The sequence below is a fragment of the Phalacrocorax carbo genome, chromosome 2, assembly GCF_963921805.1.
Source record: "Phalacrocorax carbo chromosome 2, bPhaCar2.1, whole genome shotgun sequence".
NCBI lineage: Eukaryota > Metazoa > Chordata > Aves > Suliformes > Phalacrocoracidae > Phalacrocorax > Phalacrocorax carbo.
Window position 1 is genome coordinate 72,251,427 of NC_087514.1, and position 24,424 is coordinate 72,275,850.

Sequence of the window (24,424 nt, forward strand, 5' to 3'; positions counted from 1 at the left end):
GCTGGTCTGGTGAGTGTTCTCTTTTATTGACTTAAAATATGGTCCTGTCTTATGTCATGAGATAAGGAAAATATATTAGTGAAATGTGCAATACTGTATAGCCAGAAAAAGATCATCTAGTTATTCATGTTAACATATCAGGGAGTAATTAAATGTTAGAAATACTATAAGTTGTGGAGATCAAAATTCTGCAGCTATAGCGTGCTGAGCTACTAAGGACTTTAAGAAGCACAGCTGCTTTGTCCCTGATGAATTTTAAGCATTGAATTTTTCGCTTTGTAGGTCAAATTTTTCGTTACCTTTTTCCCCTTTAAAAGGTTACAGAATGATTCAGTAAATCTTTCGGAGCTGGTATGTTTGAATTAAAGTGCAATAATTCAACAGATAAGCCTTCAGCAAATATTAGTAAGAATTTATATTCCACATCTAAGTCTCCAAATGTGTATTGATCAGATGAGGAAAAACTTGCTGTATGTTTATATACAGTATATGAATGGAAGCCCATGTTGGTTTCTGTCTCAAATGACCTCACCCTGTTGGCAGGGAAAGAGGGGAGATATATTAAAATAGGGACATTGCATCTGTTTGCATCACAGTTTTATGGGGTGTAAATTTTGGTGAAGGCTTTTGAAAGGGGTTAACTTATAGCAACGTGAATTCCACATAGAATTTGTAATAGAGCTGTAGCTCCACTGTGGCAAAACGCAGAAAAGGTGTACAGTTTCATTGTTCTTTGTCTCACAAGGAAATCAAAAGCTTAAATGAAAAGAAATTCAATGTTTCTTTAGTTTTAGTATGACTTCCTAAGAAAATAATGCTTGCACTGCCTGTCTGCCTCTGTTCCCACCTTAGAATGTCTGGACAATTGCAGTCAAATTTAATGTAGGAGCCAAATTTTTGAAGATGCAAAGTTTTCTACAAGTTTAGTGAAAAGTCAGTGACTTGGCAGTAAAAAAACCCCAAACTGATCTTATCCTCTCACTGAGCAATTACAGTTCAGTTCAGTGGTTGTTGTCTATTCTATTTAGATGTGGGCTGATCAGGCAGCAAGTGAGTGCACATTCCCAAAGGATCTGCTGTGCTCTGCTGGCACTTATGAGGGTAAAAATAACGTGGGGACTGCAAACAAGGAGAACCAGAGGTATCTGTGGGAGAGTGGGGCTGGATGTTAGTGGAATCAGAAGCGGGGCATGACTGCAGTAAAATAAGTTTAATACCTTAAAGTTAAAAGTACACACAACCCGAACCTCCACAAATTCTTAGGGAATCAAGCTTCACCGTCTCTGCCTTTCAAGAATGAATGTCTTCATATTGTAGAATACATGTAAGGAAACATAACGAGACTGATACTGCTGCTATTTTTACTGTAGTTTTGATGAAACATAGTATGTGATTCTTAGTACTGAAGTAGTTTTAGAGAAGAATAATTGAAAATTTAACTCTATACAGTGAATTCCCTCCTGTAAGCTGAAAATTCATCGAGTCTACATTCAAACCAAACTACTTCATGTTTGTATTTTCCAGCATGGACTTATATCACTCCAGGTTTTGTGGTCATTACCTAATTAGATTGGTAAAGCTATTCCATCTGCCTTAATTTTCCTTTGCTTTGCAAGCACCTTTTTGGTACCTTTTACTTTCAAATTTATCTTAGTGTCACAGCTATTGTTTTCATTGATGTAAAATAGTTTAGCTTGCTGTTTCAGGTGATTTCTGATTAAGCTAATTGAATGCCTTGTAAAATGCTACGTACTGGCAAATTTTGATTTCTTTTCCATGCTAGATTGTCCTCAACTGTGTATCTGCTCTAGATATGGTTTGTCTTAGTTCTTTGTCAACCTCTGTTCTGCTCTTGCATTATGAGAATGTGTAAGAAAATTAATTCTTCTGAAGCAGCCTGTGCTTATTTCTTGTAACCTAGACATTAAGATTTTGCCATGTTTGACTCTTATGAAATACAGTGACATCTATAGTAATTTTGATCTACATCTAGAACTTTCTTAAATAATGTAGTGTGTATTGCTAAATCATTGCCTCTGTAAACTCCTACACAGTATATGTTGCAGTAGCAGATGTCTGATGTCTGTAGTTGGGCTTGTGCCAAAAGTGGAAGTGAGTGGTTAGAGCTGCCCTGGGATTTTGGAGTGTTTCATAAATTCCGTAACTGTCTGATTCACACTTCCAGTGTAGGATTAAGTATTCTTTAATTTACTGTGAGCATACCTTTCGGCTTTTATGCAGGCTTTTTTTATTGTTTTCATTAAGATTTAACAAACATTCATTTACTGGGTTTTTGTTTTGTTTTTTGTTTGGTTTTTTTTTAACAGGTCATCTGAACAAGAATCACCAAAGTGAGTTTTCTTTGAACTTTCTACTATATAATCTGTAGCTTTAATAATAAATGCATAACTTGATCTGATTTTTCCAAATTACTGGTCTTGTATGGTTAGAAGATACAAAGGTACCAACCAACGAAGACTATAAAAATTTGTCAAAAAACTTGAAGTTTTTGTATCAGGATGTGGAAAGTCTTAAGTCCTAATACACCCCTAATAACTATTAACAAAAGAGTTGGTTAAAATTATCAGTGGATTTTTTCAGAATTAAACTTTTATAACAGTTTATGTGGCAACTCTTTACATAGTTCCAGAAGGCATTAACTGAAATAATTTGTCATATTTTTCTGGTATTGTTAGTTTTTTTCTACACTGAAAAAATCACTGTGATCTGCAATCTCAACTTGTAAGTGAAATGGGGTTATTTTGTGGTTTGTTTTTAAAAAATGTCTATATTTAGTAATTTAAAATTATTTTTAAATGTATTTTTATGTATTACATATAAATATATATCTTATATATTTTCTTATTTATATAAGGTATATTTACATATGCAGTGTACCTACTTGCTTACCATTGACCTCACAGGAATCGTGAAGGTTACTGGAAGCTGTCAGATAAAAACAAAATTTTGACAGTATAATTCCTTTTAAGTGTTGTTATAGTTCACTACTTCAAAGTATTTTCAAACTGAGAGTGCCAACTGAATAATATCTCCCAAACTGAAAAAATATTTTCTACAATAACTGAAAATTCTGCAAAAGTTGCGTAAAACACTTCATGCCAATTGCCAAGTACACAGAATATAACTGAACATCAGAAATATTATGGCAAGAATAAGTTTGCTTGATGGCAGCTTTCAGAATATTAATGTTTGCAGTCAGATTTCCACAAGCTGAGAAATAAATGTTTGTATTAAGGTTTGCTGCAATGTGACTCCTGTATGTTAAAAGCCTAAGCTACATTCCTCGACAGCAAAGCATTACTTCTTCATTAACAGCTATCAGTGGCTGCTGAAAATGGTTCAGAAAAGCTCACATAGATAGACTAGTACCAGAGCAGAGATGAATGCTTGAATTTACAAATTTCAGTGCCAGGGTTTACTTGCGTATGCTTCTGCTACTTTAACCCTGTGAGAATTTGATGTTGCTTTTAGGGATAAACTGCAATAAACAACTAACAGCCTGTGTACTTCCAAGGATCAAATACGCTTCACCGCAGTGCTGGGTTGTCAGTAGCAGTGCAGAGTATTCTTGCAAGATGTACTGCCACTGGGCACGGTGATCTATCATGTAAGTGAAAGGTCTCTCTGCAGTGGGGTAATACAAGTAGCTAGGGCTTAGTTTTTTGCCATACACAGCACTGCATGTTAGTGATACGAAACAGTGTCTAAGGTATACCTGAGCTTTCCCCAGGACAGAGGTTTTCAAAGTACTATGTAGTATTTATAAAGATAGAGCAGTTCGTATGTATGGTATCTGTGAGTTTGATCCAATTAAAGAAGGGGTTTACTTGTGTTAGACAGAGGTCTGCATTTCAATCTCTGCAGAAGAGGGCATGTAACTAAATGAATGTTTGAGCAGTCCTGGAGCACGACCAGGCAATTTGGCTGATTTGAGGTGTTCATTTACTTACCCGCTTTTGTTATCCTTGAATTTTAAGGTTCTTACCACACTAGGCCAGGTCTGCACACACACCCTCCCCCCATTTAACTGTGGGTCTGTCTTCATGATTATAGCTACCTCAAGGACAGAAAATATTAACTGTCATTAAAACTTTCATTGTTACTTCATTTCCTTTTTCTCTGACAATTTTCCATGGCTTTTCTGCAAAGCACCTTCTCCCAGAGGGATAAGGTTGAGATGGCACTCATAAGAGGGAGGAAAAACAAGTCCTTTGCAAGAATGTCTGGAATGATGGCAAAAGATTTTCATGGGTAGGATTGGCAACTGAAGTGTCTTTCCCCCAGGGTTCAGTTCTCTTCATGTTACTGTGATTTCCTGTACCACTGCAATGGTGCCTTTCACTGCTAACATCCAAATACTTTGCTAAAAATGTTTTTGCTACTCTAGTTCTGTTTTGTCCATTCTTTTGGATGTCCACTGATCAAATGATGGGCTTAGATCATACTTCAATCCTGTTACCCTGCACCTCAAGAATAAGTGTTAAATCTGAAGTGTAAAGTTGGCTTGCTCTTTTAACTGGACAGTGCATTTGTATGTTTTACTATTTAATTTAAAAATCTGGATAATGACACCTTTTTAATATTTATTTATTCTTTTAAAATGAAGGAATGTATTGGGAAACAGTCCAACACGGAGTTCTCTGACCCATACCTCACCTAAAACCTTGGCTCAGTCTCCCAATGGAGTTGGTAACATTTCTGGCTCTTATTCGTTGGAAGGGGTCGATAAACAGTTCTTGGAAACGTATGACAACATTACAAAAAGTAGCCCAACGGAAGATTCCAGTCAGTACTACTGCGATAAGGTATGGTCAATTGCCGCCTTTTAAAGTCAAAACTAGTACTAAATGTAGCTTTGAACTCTAGACTAAGAACCCACAAAAAGTGTGGTTATCTTCCAGGATGAGCATATGTTATGCAGTAATAAAAATAAATCTTGTCTTACTACACAAATATATCCACAGTACAGTAGGCAAGCCTGCCAACTACATTGATTTCCGTAGTGTCCAGGTTTCCAGAAGCATCACCAGGGGAAGTTCCTAGTGGAATGGGAGTACTTACATGATTAAATCTTACTCCTCCACGGAAAGATCAGATAATTCAAGCTGCTGTATGTCTTGATAGCAGGCACAACTCTGCTTTATCCCAGGCATCTCCTCTTTAGGATGGCTAAACATCATCCTTTGAATTCTGCACTGGCTGGAGAGCAGCTGTTCCCTGCTAGCATTATGATAGCGGATCATTCCTCCCCTTTCTCCAGCCTCTTTGAGTGGTGCTGAACAGCTTCCTAACCTGCTTGTCCAGTAGCTGCTGACAACTTTTAATCCTCTGGTTTGTGGATCTCTTGCAGAAGATACCAATGCACCCATTTACAAGGAGAGAAACTGGGGGAAAAGTATCCACTTCATAGTCCTTAGAGCAGAATAACTTTTTTCCTTTTAAGTCACCTTTAGTAAAGACAATACATTGAACTTTTTAATAGCAGCTATCAGTTGAGAAAGCTAGGATGAGAGTAACAGTGTGAGGACAGAGCAAGCAGAGAACATATTTGCTGTTATGTATGTTGCTATTTTTACAATTTAAAAGGTTACAATCATTAGTATATTCTGTAACCTTAGCTTTTTCCTATTTTAAACATGGATGTACATAGAGTATTCTTGTTCAGCACATTTAAATTTGGATGCGCTATTTTATAATATGCTACTGTTTTCTTTTAAAAATTAGACAAGTTTTGGTTTGTTTTTAATACGTATTGCAGAATGACCTGATTGAAGGAGACTTACTTTTGGTGCGTATCATACCAGATGAAGACGGGAAGTTTGGATTTAATCTAAAGGTAAAGCAATAATCTTTTAGTTATTTTTAAATGCTTCTTAGAGATACAGTGCTTTGACTTTATTTTTAATGCAATGCTTTGGAGAAAGCAGTATATTCTACAGAAATTGCTTATGGACTAACATTTTTTAGAAGTGGCAGCCTAATCCTTAAATGCTAAAGCAACAGAAATAAGCCTCTACTAGTTCTGTGGATTTTTGTTGCATACGCATGGGCATGGCACATTTCCAAAGCAGACTGCCTATTTGGCTGCTTAAATATGAATGTGGAAGCCTAATTTAAGGCATTAACTTTTGGAAGATTGGACCTCTGTATTAAATAGTTTGTTCTATCCAGTTGAATATATCCATTAAAAATCCTATTGGAGTGGTGAAAATTCACTTATGAAGAAAATGGAAATTACTGTTGATAATTGACTATTGTAAATTTTGGACATTCCCTCACTGAAATTCTATTTAAGCAGATAGTGTAAAGTAGCCATAATATCAAAATCGGGGTGGAGTTTGATCTTTTCACCTTGGGCATTTATTGGTGGGGCAGTGATAGAATGTCACGTAAAGAGAATAAGGGAGTACAGTTGTCGGGAACTTTGATCCAGCCTGATCCCTTGCAGGTTCATCGCAACATCTAAGACCACTGTCCACCTTGCAAGTTAAAGTATTGAATTAGGCTTGCTTGAAGGGTAGGGCTAGAAAAAGAATTGTTTATCACCTATTAAAATATATGGCTAAGCAAAGACACTGGGTCTAGATTACTGGAAATCAGTAGATTTAAAAACAACACACCCTCCCCCTGCCCCATTTACTGATGAAAATTCAATCTTGCTAACGCTGCCTATAATGATAGGGCATAAAATTTATATAAAAACAAAAATAAAGGATTACTTGTTTTAAATGCTGCTTATGCTTATTATAATGATATATTTATGGTTGTTATTTACTTGACATTTCTCTAGGGCGGTGTAGATCAAAAAATGCCATTAGTGGTATCAAGAATAACTCCAGGATCACCTGTAAGTAAATTCTTAAGACTTAATCCCCCCCGTTTTTACTCCCTCCACCACTCACACAGGTCCGTAGATGTAGGAATTTGGAAACCCGTAGCCAGTATGAGACAGCAGCTGAACTGTTCTCTTTAGAAATTGATTTGACCGGTGGTTTCTTGAACCACAGATGAAAAGATATGGAAGTGTTAGCCAAACAAGATACCAGTAGAAAGCATGTTTGTTTCCCCCCATCATCTCAAAAGGTGTCTCTTGAACTGGAGAATGTTTCATGAGGGCCAAGAGCGAGAGACATGGAATAGTGTTCATTAAAGTAGTGAGTAGTCTGGGCCCCTGCAGCCTAGAAAAAAAAACTAGTTTAAAGGAGATGTAGTAGAGATCTGGAAGATCAGAAGCACTGTGAGCAGCAGATTCCAGTAGAACAACTATGGGCTACTGAATTAAGTTAGTGAAAATCAGGTTCTTCATGCATAAGTAGTTCTTCATGTGTAAGATAGACCTGTGAAACTCCTTGGCAAAGGCTGCTGTGGTTAAAATAATTTTGTGGGTGGTCAGGAGAGGACAGATAGTTGGGAGAAAAACCTGCTAGCAGTTACTGAATGGACAAACCACAATAAACTGAGGAAACCATAGGGCTAAAAATATTTATAAGATGGGAGAGGGTGTGCAGAATGTTTGCTCTCATTTTGCCATGGACTTTTGCTTGTGGAAATATTTATCGACTAGGTGGAACAGTCATCAGAATCAGTACAGCCATTTAATTCTGTTCAATTGTGAAATAGTAATATAACATCTTGGTAACCTTTTTCTAAATCATTAATATATACATTTGTGAAGATGCACACTATCTTATCTCAAACTTTTTTCACTCACCTTCTTCCAAAGTGTATTTTCTAAGTCTTGTAAAATAATTTCAGTGCAACCTTGATAGGTGATATTGCTGGCGTAATTCTAAATCTCATCTACTCTGTATCTTGTAGACTCTTTTGAAATTTGATAATCAGTCACAGGACTGATATCTACATGTCGTGATGTAAATCAGGCTATAACAGACTGTCTGAGAAATTGTTTTTGTCACACTTACGATTTGTGGCTTGACTTATGCAGTGCATAGCACTCCTTTATGAACTACAATAATTATTGAATAAAAGAGTAGTAGGAAATTATCATTATAACTTAAATCCACAAAGTGAAAATAAAACAGTCCTTAAAAAGATTCAGTGTCAAACTAGCAAACTTAAGGGTAGTTTGAGGTACTGAAGTTAATGTAGGGCAAACAGGCTCATTCCACAATCAGAGAATGAAAGATGCTTCTCCAGAGCCAGTGGTTTCCATTGACAGATTCAGATTGTCTTCTGGGAAGTATTGATCTAGTTTTTTTGTCTTGGATTGGAAAAGGACTGGACTTCTAACTTACAGACTTCATTTAATTGTCTGCAGTTAGTGGCATAGGCATAGACACAAGTGACCAGCTAGCTCTCTAGCCTAGTAAGCCACCAAGCGAGCAAGTTATCAAGGGTCAGGGAATAAATTGGAAACAGTTATCCAATATAATATACTCAATAGCACTGTTAAAGAAATCACATCATGTTACAGCAAGAGGGAAAAAAAACCCTTATTTTTAGAGCGTAGCAGTATTAACATTGATTATATTGTTTTCCATAAACTAAATTTCACCTGTTCTTGACTGTTAATGAAATGTAGGTGATATCTGAAAGTTCAAGTTAAGCTGTCTGTGGAATGCATTTTTAGGTTATTTTAGCTCAGTGATGCCTTTCCTTTATTGTATTTGCTACTATTTTAACTTGCTCTAGATTCACTCATTACACTGTAAATTGTCCTCAGGGGTCCTGTTAGTTAATATTATTTGCTAAGATTATTTCTCAGGTTTGTAGGTCGCTTTTTCCCACTTTGCTACAAAAAAAACCCACCAACCTGTAATAGTTGTGGAAGAGGGGAAGCAAATCTACTCACCAAAATAAGTCACTATTTTCCCTTTCAAGTCCTAAAGTTCTTTAGTAAAAAAAAAAAAACACACACAAAAAAAACCTAATATAGCAGCAATCTAGTATGCTGGGAAGATTGTAGGATGGAGAGCATTAAATCTGAAAAACCTTTTATTGCATCTGGTACTTTTTTTAACTAAAGTCCTATACTGATTTTTTTCACAAACAGTATTAATGTCCTGTGGTGCTAAAGAAGTCATTATGATTTTTTTTTTAATAGAGCTTCTCACTGAAAAATAGTTTGCATGCCTCTTGGAGCAATAACAAGGTGATTAGCATAGAATGAAACATTGGGTGTGTCAATAGGACAGGAAGCCTTTGACATAATTAATTGGCTGGAAAAGCTCAGTATCTGAAAAATCTACAAATTATGCTTATATGGAAGGAATTAATTCTCCTTCAGGTTATATTTTATGTCATCAGATGATTCAAGTAAGAGAGCTGAGGCATTAACATGTCACATGATTAACAAAGTTTCTTTGAGCAAAGATATTAATCTTCATCTGTAATAAAGAATAATAGCCAGCAACCAGCCAAGAAATCTAAATTATAGGCAAATATAGGAGATCAGAAACCATTCCCTTCATGTTCTTGTTGACTTCTTGACTCTCCTAGACTGACCCGGTATGATCTTTGTATCACTAGAGACTAATTTGTTTCTCAAACAATAATATTAGTATGATTGAATCAGTCATTCGTAATCTCATTCTTCAGTCTTGCCTTTGTAAATGGTACAAAATATGGGAAGGAGCTTTTGGGGAGCTCTGAATACCTAGTTAAATTGGTGTTGAGGAACACCATGTCTGTTTCTAATTCCTATTCTTCTTCTGTTTACGTTTGTGTCTCTTTTTAATCATTGTCAATCTTTATCCTTCATTATTTTCTTTGGAAAAAGTTGGGGGAAGCTTTAAATTTTTCTTTTTAAGCAGCCTTTCTGCTACATACTTCTTTCCTTTCTCCCTCTTCTTTCTTTCTTCATTTGTTTTGTGGCAGTCATACATATCTTAAGTTTGCTTTCCTTTTACTTTATTCTTGGACACAAGTGGCTCCCAATTTATTTTCTCCTTCATATCCTTGCCTCTTTTCTTATTCTGCATTTCTTTTGTTGGTTCTATCATTACCACTTCTCCTTTCCATTTCTTCCTATTTTTTACTTGGTAATGTAGTACATCACAAACTTATTTAGGAGCCATCAGTGCAAGGCATAACCATGGCTGGGGCTAATTAGAACACCTTGTTCACATTTAGGGGTTTGGCGTTGTTTTTTTGATAGGGCTAATAACATTGAATGAATAAAGTTCAGGGAACCTGTGCTTGGCATTAAGGAACTACAGGGAACAACTGTGAATAGAGAACAATAGTAAAGGTCTGTGTCTCATTCATATTACAAATGAAATGGAGTTGTATGTATATCACTCTTGTGTAGCTGAGTACTTCCTAGACAAAATAAGAATTAGGATAGCAATGAAAATAAAATTGTTACACTACTTGACACTCAAAGGTTGCAGAATCCTGCACGTTCATATTATAGAATCACAGAAGGTTGGAAGGGACCTGGAGGTCATCTTGGCCAACCCTCACTGCCCAAGGGTCACCTAGTGCCAGTTGCCCAGGACCATGTCCAGACAGCTTTTGAATACTCCAACGTGGGAGACTCCACAATGTCTCTGGGCAGTCTGCTCCAGTGCTCAGTAACCCTCACAGTAAAAAAAAGTGTTTCCTGATGTTCAGATGGAGCCTCCTGTGTGTGTTTGTGCCCATTGCCTATTGTCCTGTCACTGGGCACCACTGAAGAGAGCCGGGCTCCATCATCTTGGCACCTTCCTTTCAAGTATTTATATATATTGACAAGATCCCTCGTGTGCCTTCTCTTCTCTAGGCTAAATGCTCCCAGCTCTTTTAGCCTTTCCTCATACAAGAGATGCTCTAGTCCCTTAATAATCTTCGTAGCATCATCATTGTATTCTGGCCATAGATTTAATTGCTTTACACTGGACTTAGAGTTAAGCATACTAAGTGGTGTGGCAGAAAATAGCCAAATAAAACCTAGAGTTCAGAAGTTAATCTAAATTACTGTATCCAAGGCAAGCCACGATGCAGTTTTTCATGTGAGACGGGGAAAACCCTGCTTGTGTTGTCTGCAGCACGGGTAGCAAAAGAATTTGTCACAAATGCCAGGGTACCTGAGCATCATAGGTTGAGCATGTACCTGCATCATCTTGTTAAAACTTTCAGTGAATGAAGTGAGGCAGAACGTTCTCTGTAAATATCGCTTGCTAGCCACCAGACAAGAATCTGGTAAATAACAAAAATATGAAATGTGTATGGATTTCTTTAAATTTTAGAAAGGGCATGCCTGGGGAATGTCATGTTACTCTAAATTATGTTCATCAAAATCATGTTTGGACTTCTCGGTATTCACTGCATAAAAACTGAAGTGTGTTATCTTATGTGCCCAAACCACTTTTTCCAGAAATTCATGTGCAAATGGATGTAACTAGTGGTTGTGCAGCTTGGAGTCTGAAATTTAGGTCTTTAAGAACAATCTGGTGATGGCTGTTTGATAAATGCAAATTCTTTTTATTGCTGCCAGTATGCTGTTTGAACTGTTTCTCATCTTCGTTGAGGGGCTTTGAAGCAAGAAAGACAGCTTTAGACCTGAATACTTTGATAGAACTGAAACAGAAGATGAAACCTGGTCAGGAGAACTCTGAAGACTTTGCTTATGTGATGAACTTAATATCCTGATGTCTTCCTGCTTACATGACTGGATGCAATGACATTAATGTGTTTCTTTGGTCTTGAAACAGGCTGATAAATGCATTCCAAAACTGAATGAAGGTGATCAGATAGTATTAATTAATGGCCGAGATATCTCAGAGCACACGCATGACCAGGTGGTCATGTTCATAAAAGCCAGCAGAGAATCTCACACAAGAGAGCTTGCACTTTTGGTCAGGCGGAAAGGTAACTGGGCTAATTTTTATTCACTTTTATTGTTTTTGAGACTGTTGCTCTTATGCTTGGTGATATAACCTCTTCTGTTTACACAGATGCGCTCACAGGGCATTGGGAATAGGTCTGTGCTAAAAAGTAGATCTCCCTGCATTTGAATTAGTAGTACAAATAGTTTTAATTTTATAGGTTCTCACAACTGCAACAAAGAATCTATCAAGTTAGAATTTCTTTTTAAGTCTAAAAATCTATGAGAACAAATAGTCCCTTGCAAAAGTTTGGGATGTTTTGTTTGGTTTTTGTAAAACATAGCATAATTTCACAGATCCCCAACTGCATGTTTGCAAATACCCATGGGCAGCTCCCCAGTACAATGTTACAATGAAACAAGTCAAATAAGCTTTTTTTTTTCTTACAGTAGACATTTTGCGACAATACAGAGCTTGACCTATGCTGGCTACTTGCTAAACTGCTGCCAGCAAACAGGAGGCAATCTCTGAAATATGCAGGGTCTTAAGCCTGTGCATTTAAAATACGGGGACCCATCCAGCTTGGTATTCCTTGCTCCATATTTAAACACATGCAGATCCCAAGAGCGTTCAGATGATGTGAAAATTCTGTTTTATTACTTTCCTGAAGAGCTATGGTAGACCTTAACACACACAATTATGGAAGGGCTTTGCACAAAGTTTCTGATTACATTAAGACTTAAAAATCTGAAGGGATTATGCATCACTGGGAAACAGGAGGGAATAAAACTACCTAAATGTTATGTACTTCTGTAGCATTTACTTCATTTAAAATTTCTTGTGTCTCTAGGAAGACAGGTGGGCTTTTGGTGGTGTTCTCCCTGAACAGTCCTGCTTCTATTGTAGGCATTTCTGCTGGCTCTATGCAGTATTTAGTCTTCCCTTAACTATTCTAGTCCCCTTCCTAATTGCAGATAAGAGAAGTCTGCTCTTAGCTAAAGATAACCTGTGGCCACATGCCAGTCATTTGTATAGGTGTGAGTATGAACTGCTCGCCATTTTCTGATGTTTGGCAAGTATGAGCCGTTCTGATCATTGCAGAGAATAACCACAGCTGGACACGTTTGGTGACACAATAGCTTTCATAGAGACAGAATGACTGTGTGGATTAGTTCATCAATGTTTGTCATGTTCTTGAACATGTTGGCAAGGAATGTCATAGAAAACTGCTTCATTTTTTGTAGTTTTAAGTTAGTTCCTTCAATGTTAACATAAGAAATTGCAAATGATAATTCAGTTGTTTCTCTAATGCCAAAGGAGTACAGTATCAGTGTGTTTGTGTTTGTTTTGCTCTTGGGGGTCCAAACTTATAAAAGCTTCTTATAGAGATATTCCATTAATTATGCTCTAAACTTTTTTAGGCAAAACTCATTTGTGTTTTACTGTGGTGGATGCTGTGATTCATGAAGCTATTCAGCAGTTAGTTGGTAAGACAAGGTTGCAGAAAAAAAACCTTTGTGCTTGGAATTCAAGTTCTTTGCATTCATAGATAGGCACCTTGAGGAGTTTCATTTTCTGAAGGGTCATAAGGACATTTTACTCTTAGTAGTTTCCAGTGATATAGTACATAGAGAAATGCAGTTAAATGTGTTGCTGGTTGCTTTCCCGAGGCCTTGTCTTTGCAAACTTTGTTCTTGCAAGCTGGTAGATTTTAACGTGTGTTGCAAACATATTACTGCTGTATGTAATAAATTTTAATTTTCAATACATCTTTCAGTAGTTAAACAGTTTGTGGAGCCTAAATCAGAAGACGAAGCTGATTCCCACAATCTCCCAGAATCTCTTCTTCCTCTCTGTTCTGAATATGGTGGTGATACACTGGAGGAGTCTATGGAGCAGCTGAGGAAAGGGCTGGAAAGTGGAACTGTCCTTATTCAGTTTGAGGTAAGTAGTACTCAATTCTCAAATGCCATTAATATAGACCAATAACTGTGACCAGCAAGTAATGAAAAAGCTTAATTGGAAGTCTCATTGCTCCTGTTGAGTCTTATCTCAAGAGAGCAAGAATGTGACTTGCCCATCAGTTTCACCCTTCACTATTTAGGATAGGGAAGAACAAGTTACCAGTCTTGCATAAAACATCATCTGATGAGAAAAATGTATTTTAATTAATATGTTTCTAGCTTAAGTACCCAAAGGTCACTAAATTAGTATTATTTTCTTAATTCTTTTATTAAGTAGAATAGTGGGGTTTTGACAATGATCAGTCTTCTACTTTGTTTCTTTTTCCATGCTGCTCAGTGACATTTCTAAAACCTCTTTTATACCTTAAGTTAGGGTTTCAAGTTCTCATATGTTGCCTTCTTCATGGAATGACAGGACCAGCTTGACCATTCCTCATCATCTTCTCTTAGAGGTTGATACTGAAGGCTTGGAATGTTAATTTCTGTTTGCTGGACATATTTAATGTCCAGTTCTGTGGTGATACTCCCTGGCAACCTAAACACTGATGGTTACTTCCTGGGCAGATTACTTTGTAGGTGGGATTCCCCTGCATATAGGATGAGACTTCAAAGAACTGCTGTATAGATTAATGAATTAATGTTTGTCATGTTTTTCAACATCTTAGCAATGAATGTCATAGAAAACTGACTAATAACGTGTTTTTATAGTTTATTGAACTACTTCCTTCAGTGTTAGTGTAAGGAATTCCAGAAGATAATTTAGCTGCTTCTCTAATGGCAAGGGAGTACAATGTATATATGTTTGTGCTTGTTTTGCTGTTGTGGATCTAAACATTTATAGTAACTTTGAAGAAACCTTGGTTATTATGACTTAAAAATTTCACATTGAGTTCTGGAGTAACCTTTCTGACACTGAAAACTTGTAGCACAGTGATACAATTTTTCCCCATTGTGATACTTTTCCTTTACTATTTTTTTCAAATGCTTTAAGACTTAATGGTGGTGGCTGAAGAGTTGTGGTATTGCTTATTGCATAACCACTTTTTTTTTTTGAGATTTGCTTTGTTTCCAAGAATTGCCAGAGTTAAGACTCGCCTTTTTTAAGGAATGTTTCGTAACTACTTTCCAAAATCCACAGCACTCGTTCCAACGCAGCAACAGCGATGAGTCTGTTGGCTATTGAAACAGTGACTCAAAAGATATGAACTGTCCTTTCAATGCTTTGTTAATTATCAAAGTTGTTGACTGAATTTGTGCACAAAGCTCCTGTAATAATCTTCATAGGATATTTGATCCTTTACGACTTTTCCTGACAGTGTTTATAAAAGGATATTACTGATGTTACAAAAAAAGCACAAAATTTTTTGAAATCTAATAAACTAGGGGACAGCTTAGTGGCCTTTCTTTGAGTGCATTGTTTAGTGATCTTTAGAAGCAGAAATTTGCAATGTCACTTCATCAGCTTTGGTGGCTCTCAAACTCTCCATTCACATTAGTAAAATAGTAAATAATTAGCCAGTAGACTATAGACTATAAGACTATAAATAATCAAGTTTTTCCAGAATATCTTCCTCCACTTAAGCAGAATTTAAGTAGTCTGTCAACGGCAAATTACTTTTTGCCAGGCAACAATAATGAAGCTCCAGAATTGTTACTTCATGTTAAATTATTCTTCCTAGTCTTCCAAAAAAAGCAGAAATCACAACTTGGCTCTAGTAAAATGGAACTTGAGTTATAACTTCAGCAGCCCTTCAGTTACACGTATTGTTGAGTTCTCTTCTCACGTGGCTTGTTTATGCTGTTCAAGTTGAAAAATGTGGTGAGCTGTGATACCAAGTCTTAGGATTCAGTAAATCTCACAGTAGAATGAACTTTCTCTGTTGTTCCTTTTCCCTCAACCAAAGCAGGGGATTTAAGCCTCCTATTTGTTTAATTCCATTTTATGTGTGGAACCATATTCTAAATCTTCATTAAACATGTAAGATATAATAAGCTCTTTGGTAAGTGTTCAACGAAGTATATAAAACTCTGGCACAGCCAGGTTAATATAACTCAGTTGTAAGTTGCTTTAATGTATATTTAATACAGAAAAACTGTAGTTGTGTAATTGCATTTCTTTCTTTTTGTTTTTGATTATTTTCCCCCTCTGTACCTAGTTGTCTTGTATGATGCACTTAATGCCTTTTGACCTCTAAAATTTATTTTTAGTTATACACTTGTATGCCTGCACTTACTCTGGATAAAGTTTGCAAGATAGGGGTTGACCCAAAAGAAGGGAGTCACATGTTAAGAGATTGTAATACATTGAGACTTTGGTTTTTTTCAGATACTTGCAGGATTGAATGTGATGGCTATAGTCCAGAGAATAGAAGTTTGTTTGAATTTTTTGTATTACAGTTAATTCCAGAAAATATCGGTCTGCAGCTATTTTTTTCCTCTGAAGTCTTTTATTGCACACCTCTTCCACCTTCAACCTCTGTTTTCCTTCTGGTGCATAGTTTTACAAGAAGAAGACAGCCTTGCAGGGAAACAGTTTATATCAGACTTGTACACTTCCCCCCCTTTTTCTTTTTCCTAGAAATTCTTCTAGAGATAATGATGGGCTAGCAATAACAGAAATTCTTGTCATGTTAAGAAATAAAAAATCTCTCAGGTTAATTTTGCAGGTAGTTAGGAAAAAGATTAAATAAAATAACTAGATTTTTTTCAGTCTGTGTATTTTCATGTGAATCTACTTTGTGTGTGTGCATATCATAATCACAACCCTCAGAATCCTACCATTTCTCATTCTGTCTTGCAGCAACTTTACAGAAAGAAACCAGGATTAGCTGTTACATGTGCAAAGGTACCTCAGAATATGGATAAGAATAGATACAAAGATGTTCTGCCTTGTGAGTATTAAATACAGACTTTCTGCCTGTTTTACGTTATCATCTAAATGATAACTTATAAAACTGTTGTATTGAACTTCTTGATTAAAGGTTTTATTATATATTCAGTCTTATTTATTAATTTTATTTTCTGAAAGGTTATCTATTTTGGTTTGTATTCTGCTGTTTGTGTGTGTGCAGTTCCTCAGTTTTTGACTTAATAAAAGGGAATTATGCCCCTCATTGCTAATTTGATTCCCTCTTCATTATTTTTTGTGTGCAGATGATGCCACAAGGATAATATTGCAAGGAGATGAAGACTACATTAATGCAAACTACGTGAATGTAAGTCATACGGAGACCTGTATTTGCCCACTTTCTGTATTACAATAGTAGACTTAATTTAGCCTTTTTAAGGAATAAAGGTTTTTCATTTTATGTTTTGGGCATTTGTAAATGTAAAAGATGTAAATATTCATAATGTAAAACATTAAGTGTCTCTAATGAAACAAGTGGCCGTCCTGATATACAGTAGATGCAAGCATGTGGTATACACTGATATATATGCAGGGTCTTTATCCAGTAAAATTGTTTCACCTTTCCACATACTGCAAATGCTGAGGTGGTCTCCTATAGGTTAAAAATAAGCCTTTTTCCTTCTAGAACCAGTTATGGCCTACCAACTATGCTATGAAGGTTCCAGAAGATAAAGTAGGGTCCTGATTGCCCTACACACACACACACACACACACACACACACACACACACACACACACACACACACACACGCGTTTGTGTCAGATACTTAAGTTAAACACCTCAATCACAGAATCAACTGTTAACTTACTGTGTCTAGTATCAGGCAATAAACAGCTTTTGCTAGTGTACCTTTGGTATACCTTGCCATTATTCCTTACTAAATATTAAAGAAAATTTGGAAAGCAAGTGCTCAAATACATTTTCACTATTAATCATGTATTCCTAGTTCAGCATGAACAACTGTAGTATACATCTGGTTTAAATAAAACATTTAAAGATTTTTTCACATAACAAATAACTTTGATTACCTTATTACTCAGCTTGCTCCATTAATCTTCCCTCAGCTCTGTTTGAATGAAATGCTGGATTAAAGATAAATAGTACTTGAGTAGTGACAGCAAACTTTACATAGGGTTTTTCTTCCTCTTTACAGATGGAAATTCCTTCTGTGGGCATTGTGAACAGGTACATTGCTACTCAAGGGCCTCTTCCACACACATGTGCACATTTCTGGCAAGTAGTGTGGGATCACAAATTGTCACTGATCATCATGTTAACAACTCTAACTGAACGAGGACGGGTAAGTGTTCAGGTTCTTTGTATGCTGAAGAACTTTACTGTGCCTTTAGACTTTTTCCCCCCGTTGTTGTGATTAAATAACCTAAAATAGGCCAGCTTATTCTGATGAAACCTATCTCTGAAGCCTAGGCTTTCTGAACTACTTAGAGGAACAGATACCCTGCAAGCTTCTTTTCTGTGCTGCTTTGAAAACAAACCAGCAGTCTGATAAACAGAAATCACTGCATTGACTCCATTTTGCTGATCAGTCAAGTACTGTGTGCTGTCCTTTTCCCCTCAAGAACTGGGATCCATGTTGCAGTTGTTGTTCTAATGATTCGGCAGACATTTGGAAGAGTTGAGCAGGTTAAACAAAACTTGCAGTCTGGCTTCAAACAAGTCTGCCATTACACTACTTACTAGTTTTAGCATGCTGGTGGTCAGAATTTAGCTTGCTTTAGTTTGTTGCAGGTTCTTTTCTAGAATAGCTCTGGTAATTCTTTTAATTATGTTTAAATAAATTCTAGCACTTCATTAATTTCAGAATAATACAGTGAAAATTAAAGCAATATCTGTATCATACTCAAAATAGCTTCCTGCTTATTTTTTTTTCTTTTATTGAGGAGAAATACAGGTTAACACTTTGCCCAGTCAGCTGGTGCCTTCCAGGCGATTTGTCACTAACTTCAAACTATCCTGCTGGTACATGTATACACCAGACGCTTTTTCTGAGTTTTGTTTACCTTCAGAGATGTTTTACATTTGCCCAGTTTGTGGGTGAGTTTTCAGGCATAGGAAAAGATGTATGTTCTTGCCAGAGTATCCCTATTGCCAAATGCAAAACCTTTTCCCAAACCCTGTAGGTTTTACATTCTAGAATATCTATTATAGGATAAAAACCTTCCCCCCAGTAGTGTTCATTTTTTACAAGTGGATGCATTATTTTGACTTAAAGAGGAAAATATTTCAGATAGACTGCTACAGTAAAAGTTTTGGGCATAATGGTTACAATTTGGATTTCATGCCATTGAACTTCAACCCTAAGAAAGGTAGAATTAAGAAATTTTAACACTTCAAATTTTCCAGCTCTTGCCACTCTGTATTAGTTTTAAAACGTTATAGACTGAAAATGTTATAGGTGGCACAAGCAATGTTGGTAAGTTGATAAAGAATCCAAATTAACTAAAGCTGAAATACAAAACTGTTGGGAATATCAATTTGCTTGGTTTATTTTGGAGCTAGTAACAATTATTATTAAATTGTCTAGGCAGTGAAGGGGACAATTATAGCTCAGCTGTTTTGGTCACACACAATTAAATCAAGTTTTAAGTACAGTGTCTGGGGAGTTGTGTCAAGATGGGGTTTTTTTTGACTCCCTCGGATTTTCTTATATCTCAGCTGGACTTTTTCTTTAGTATGCCTTTTTTGTAAGTCCAGTGGCTTCATACTTGGAAACTACTTCGTTTATATTTGTTACATGAAGTAATTATTTACAAGACTGGAGCTGCCGAAGTGGAAGATAAGAACATTTAATTACTGGGGTGAAATGTTGGAACATTTATGTTGAAGGGCAAACTTGATCTGTCTTCAGTGGGCAAGGATTTCACTGCACTAGTATCTCACTGGAATACTTCAAATTCAGTCTATTCTACAGCATTTTGGCCTTAGATTAGATGGGGAATGAGGTGGCAAACCTGTCATCAGCACTGCTCTAAGCTTAGGTTTTAAAATGAGGAATAGATATTAGCATTAGGATTGTTTCTACAGAAGTTTCATATACACTGACTAGATGTGGCTATCTCTCTGCTTTTTAGAAGGTGAACCAGAAAAAGGAAGACGATAATTTCAGCAGTTCAGTGGTAGGGATCTGAAGATCACCTTCTTACTATCAGCAGCAGAGGACAGGAGAAAAAATGGTTCCTTGTGCTTGTACATGGAATTGATCAGTCTCTTTTCTTTTAGAAAAGACAGAGTATTTCACAGATGTAATTTTAATATGAAATTGAACTTCAGCTCTCATTTGTATCCTGGTGTACCACAAACTGTATATGCAGTACATCAGATGTATTCGCATGCATGTATGACTTTGCTTGTCACACATTGGTAGGCTTGAAGGTTATCGATGGCCTTGCATGAAACCTGTCTGAGGCAGAGGGCAAATTATGCTTTCCTGCATCAGGAGGTATGTTTCTGAGCCTTTGTTTATAACTTTTTAACATGTAGATACAATTAATCATTTAAGAGAAGACCTCTGTCTTCAGTCTTACATCTGACATAGAAAAGAAATATGCATCTCTTTGACAAATGGCACATACATGAACTAAAGTTGTTTGTTCTTCCAGTTGCTGAGCTCAGTTTTCCCTAGAAAGTGTGGAGGGCAACTTTCATTATATGACCGAGTTACTGTGATAACTTTCTATACAGTATTATTGCTACTAGTGTTTATAAGCATTATTGTGTTTTAAAAATATTTTTGCCTTAAAACATGAAATATGATTGAGTGAAAAATGAAGATGGTTTTCCCATTCAGTGAATTCCTGTCAAAAAACTGAAGTACCACGTAGCTCTTAGTGGCCTTAAAACTAATACCCAAGTTAAGGAAGCAACCTTCAGAAGATGACATAGCTAAGGTCACTTCATTTCTCTTCTCCCTGAAAGCAAGTGGTGAAGGTAGGGAAGTTTCATATGGAAGCATCCAGACAAGTACCAGGCAGGCTGAACTTCTGCAGGGATGCTCGTTAAGGGGTGACAGTGCTGTTGGGTATTCCTTTTCCTACTCACACTCTCACTCTCTGCACAATGAGTTATCTCTTAGGTCCTCCAGAAACAGAGCCTGCCTTGCTCTTTCCCTCAGCTGTGAGACTACAGTGTTGGAACAGGGGGGGACACAGACATGTTCACATTACTCTTCGCATTCCAGCATGACCTTGCTTCAGAGTCTAAGAATAATGTTTGAACGGACCTGTGGAGATATCTGGTCCACTCCTCTATGCTCAAAAGAGCCGGCTTTGAAGTTCATGTAGGTTGTATAGCATCACGTCATTTAGGTTTTTATTATTTTCATGGATGGACATTATTTTCATGGTGGCTTGTTTCTGTGCTTGACCATCATCACTGAAATAGTTTTTGACAACATCTAATCAGAATTTCCCTTTTTGCATTTTTTTTCAGTCACCTTTTGTCCTTTCATTGTTTACTTTCAAGAAAAATGTGGCTCTGTCTTAGCTATAACCTGCTGTTAGGTGGATGAAGATTATAATTTATAAGTTATAAATTCCCCCCCTACACTTTTCTTCTTAAGATGGAACAAATCCATGTCTCTCTCCTACGTTATGCTTTGAGAAGTCATTTTAGCGATTGCAGTTTAGTACCAGACAGAAAGCATCTTGCATCCAATTTACCTGAATTTTCATTAAAATAACTAAAACACAAGCTTATAGAGAATTTACCCTGTTTTGCCATGTTACTTTCCAATTTGGTTGTAAACACCTCACCAACTGACCGGAATACCACTCCTTGAATACCCTGAACCATAGCATAGGAGGGGAGGCTGGAAACAGAAGTGCCTGTATAAAGTCTTGATGTGTGCTTAATTTTCTTTGCAGACCAAATGTCACCAGTATTGGCCTGATCCACCAGATGTAATGCAATATGGCAGCTTTCGTGTCAGATGCCACTCTGAAGATTGTACGATTGCTTATGTTGTTAGAGAAATGGTGATTACAAATGTTGAGGTAAATGCCTGTTATCTTTAATTATCCCAAATATATACATAGATACAGACTCCGTGTCTGAGCATGTACATATCTGTGTGAGAATATATTCTTTTGTGAGAAGAATATGTATATTTTGTATGAATCAACACGGTATGATTATGTCTTCGGCGCTTCTTCAAAAACATACTTTTGGAAGTTCTAGAATACATTAATACATTATGCTGTACAGGTACTGTAATAAGCTTCATAAAGAAATTTAGTGCTTTTCTGTAAACAGTTTTGCAGTCACTGACTCTTCACAAGTATTTTGATTTTCAATGAGAGTTTTTTCTAGTAACTGCTCTTTCACAGGTGACTTGGTTAATGTCACATACAGCTAGAACAGATAACAAAAGTGAATTGTAATACAGTTCTTCTGAGAGAAGAGGCAGGATCTCACCAGCTCCTTCTCATTGTCTTTAGTCAGATGTTTAAAAAAAAATCCTTATCTCAATTGGAATGTGCTCAGTTTATGTAAGGTACTTACTTTCCTTAGCTGTTAATACTTTATGCTAAAGGCAGGATAATGAAGCAAAGAGAAAGTTGAATACATGGAATACTTCCTGTGTATCAGCTCGGGTTGTGAAATCAGTGTTCAGATCACACCTGGACTTCCCACAACCTGAATATAGGGGATGAAGTTTGGCTTTTCTTTGTAAGTTCTCCTACGTTTCTTATACATTTCCCTCTCATCTCTTTTCCAAAATTCCATGGTCACAAGTATTTTCTATAAAGATGATGGGTTTGTGCTATCACAAAATGTGTGTCTAAGAAACCACTGTGTACTGACCATATGCGAATTTTCAGTTCCAATACTAGTAAATCTTTTAAACTTCTGTTTAGTTATGTAGATTTTACTGTTACTAGAATTGCTAAGAGCGAGAAAAATGAAGTATCTGTTTTAAAATGTAACACTTCACTGACATTCTTACAGCAAGATGACCAATCATTCAGTCTCATAAATTTGTAACTGTCACTTGACAGTGTACCCAAACTTATTTTAATGTGATTAAGATTTCCTTTTTAGTCATAATAATGAGGGGCCTGTACTTAAAGGTCTTTTAAGTTAAGATGGTGTTGTGGTTTACAGTGTTTCAGTTTCTAGCTACGAAACCCCATGCAGTCAGGGAGGAGCATGATTTTTGGTTCTGTTTTTCAGCCAATTAATCTGTAAGTGATAAACTTGAATGTCAACACAGAAGAAATTAACCTCATTAAAGCAGTACTACAGAGTATATGTCAACAAACTTTTAGTCCCTGTCACTCAAATTAGTTGATTGCCAATTAACTTTGGTTAGCTAATGCTTCGTGTAAATTTCATTTAGTCTTTTCAAATACTTGTTTTTCTTGGTTAGTTACTTATCAAATTGATACATAATTTTGAGTAAATTCACCAATGACTGTATTCAGTATGTATTTTCACTTCAGGTGTCTATTTACTAGTCAAAATACTGATGAGAATGGATTTTTTTATACAAGTTAATTCTTTTTGAGACGAAGGTTGTGTGAGAATATAGTGTGCTGTTGTAGACATGTTAATGGATGTGAAAGTTACAAGGATCTTCAGCGGAGTAAGTTGTCTCATGATAACTCTCAGCTGAGAACATAATTTCTAATGCAAAGGTGTATGCTTCCATAGATTTCATCTAGCTTAGACAGAAGCATGCCAAAGCTGGTCCAAGGTGGATGTGTTTTTTGTGACGAGCGGAAGGTTGTTTTGAGGGGTGTTTGGGGAGGTTTTTTGGTGTTTTTCTCTGTCCCACTAAAGGCAAGTCTATTTGTACACTTAAGTGGCTACACACAAAAGAACACTCAACATTGAGCTGACACGTACAGAAAAAATATGACCCTAAACTGATAGCTCTGTGTGAATTCGGCGTTTCAGCTGGAAATAAAAACCTTTAACTTGTTAAAACATAACAAGAGAACTCTCAAACACTGAAGTATCTCCTAGTTTTACATGCCATTTCAGCTGCTTTTTTAAAGTGGACCAAATGTATTCTTTTGGAGGCATCTTGTTCTTGAGTAGACTTTGCAAAGCTTTATACGTACTATGTCTCACAGATATTGTTGTTATGTTCTTTGAAGAATACGTAAAAAGTAATCTGAATTCAAACCAAGGTTTTATTATTCCCTGAACTAATGTGAGCATTATTGGACTGATCTTTATGAAGACAAGTAGCTTTTAATAGTGAGATGGATAAAGCTTCCAAACTCACAAGAGACTTCGTTTCTGTTGGAAAGGCGCATTTGTGAAAGCATTTCCTGTGAATTAAGTTGAACATATTTCAAATCTGCCTTTAGGGGAAAATAGCTCAGAAGAGAAGTTTATTAAATTATGCCCTTGGCCTTTTGTTCATATATGTTCAGAAGACTTGGGACAAGAAACTTTTTAGGACTTTTCTGACACAGTTTAACTTGGTGCTTCTTTACCTGTAATTGAAGATCAGCAAATGACTGCAAATGTGTGAAATATTTGTAAACTTTCTAAGCCTCATGAAATGAAATAAGGATTAATTTCCTACCGTTTCTTTTCAAGACCAAGATTGAAAGCTATCCTGTAGCAAAATGAAAGAAAAGCAAATAAAGCACTAAGCTTGTTTTTTTTGAGGTTTTTGGGGTTTTTTATTTTATTTCATTTTTAAAAAAAAAAGCTTCTGAACACTTTGGGGACCAGAACAAACAGACTGAAGGAAAGAAATTGTGTAGTGTGAGTGCAAAATTCATCA

The 24,424-nt window shown here is 36.4% G+C and overlaps 1 protein-coding gene across 8 annotated transcripts in view; it reads left to right on the forward strand.

Annotated features, from left to right (window-relative positions):
* The window catches only part of PTPN3 (protein tyrosine phosphatase non-receptor type 3), a 136,984-nt gene that overhangs the window by 94,104 nt on the left and 18,456 nt on the right, over positions 1-24,424 (forward strand). For 6 of the 8 annotated variants that reach the window (XM_064443259.1, XM_064443258.1, XM_064443254.1 and 3 more), the window contains 10 exons: positions 2,328-2,351; positions 4,628-4,826; positions 5,780-5,857; positions 6,812-6,868; positions 11,676-11,832; positions 13,567-13,733; positions 16,554-16,644; positions 16,907-16,968; positions 17,816-17,962; positions 21,546-21,674. In XM_064443259.1, coding sequence (XP_064299329.1) covers positions 2,328-2,351; positions 4,628-4,826; positions 5,780-5,857; positions 6,812-6,868; positions 11,676-11,832; positions 13,567-13,733; positions 16,554-16,644; positions 16,907-16,968; positions 17,816-17,962; positions 21,546-21,674 — 1,111 coding nt within the window. The remainder of the gene's footprint in view (positions 1-2,327; positions 2,352-4,627; positions 4,827-5,779; positions 5,858-6,811; positions 6,869-11,675; positions 11,833-13,566; positions 13,734-16,553; positions 16,645-16,906; positions 16,969-17,815; positions 17,963-21,545; positions 21,675-24,424) is intronic. The other 2 variants (XM_064443256.1, XM_064443257.1) reach the window with 1 other exon arrangement.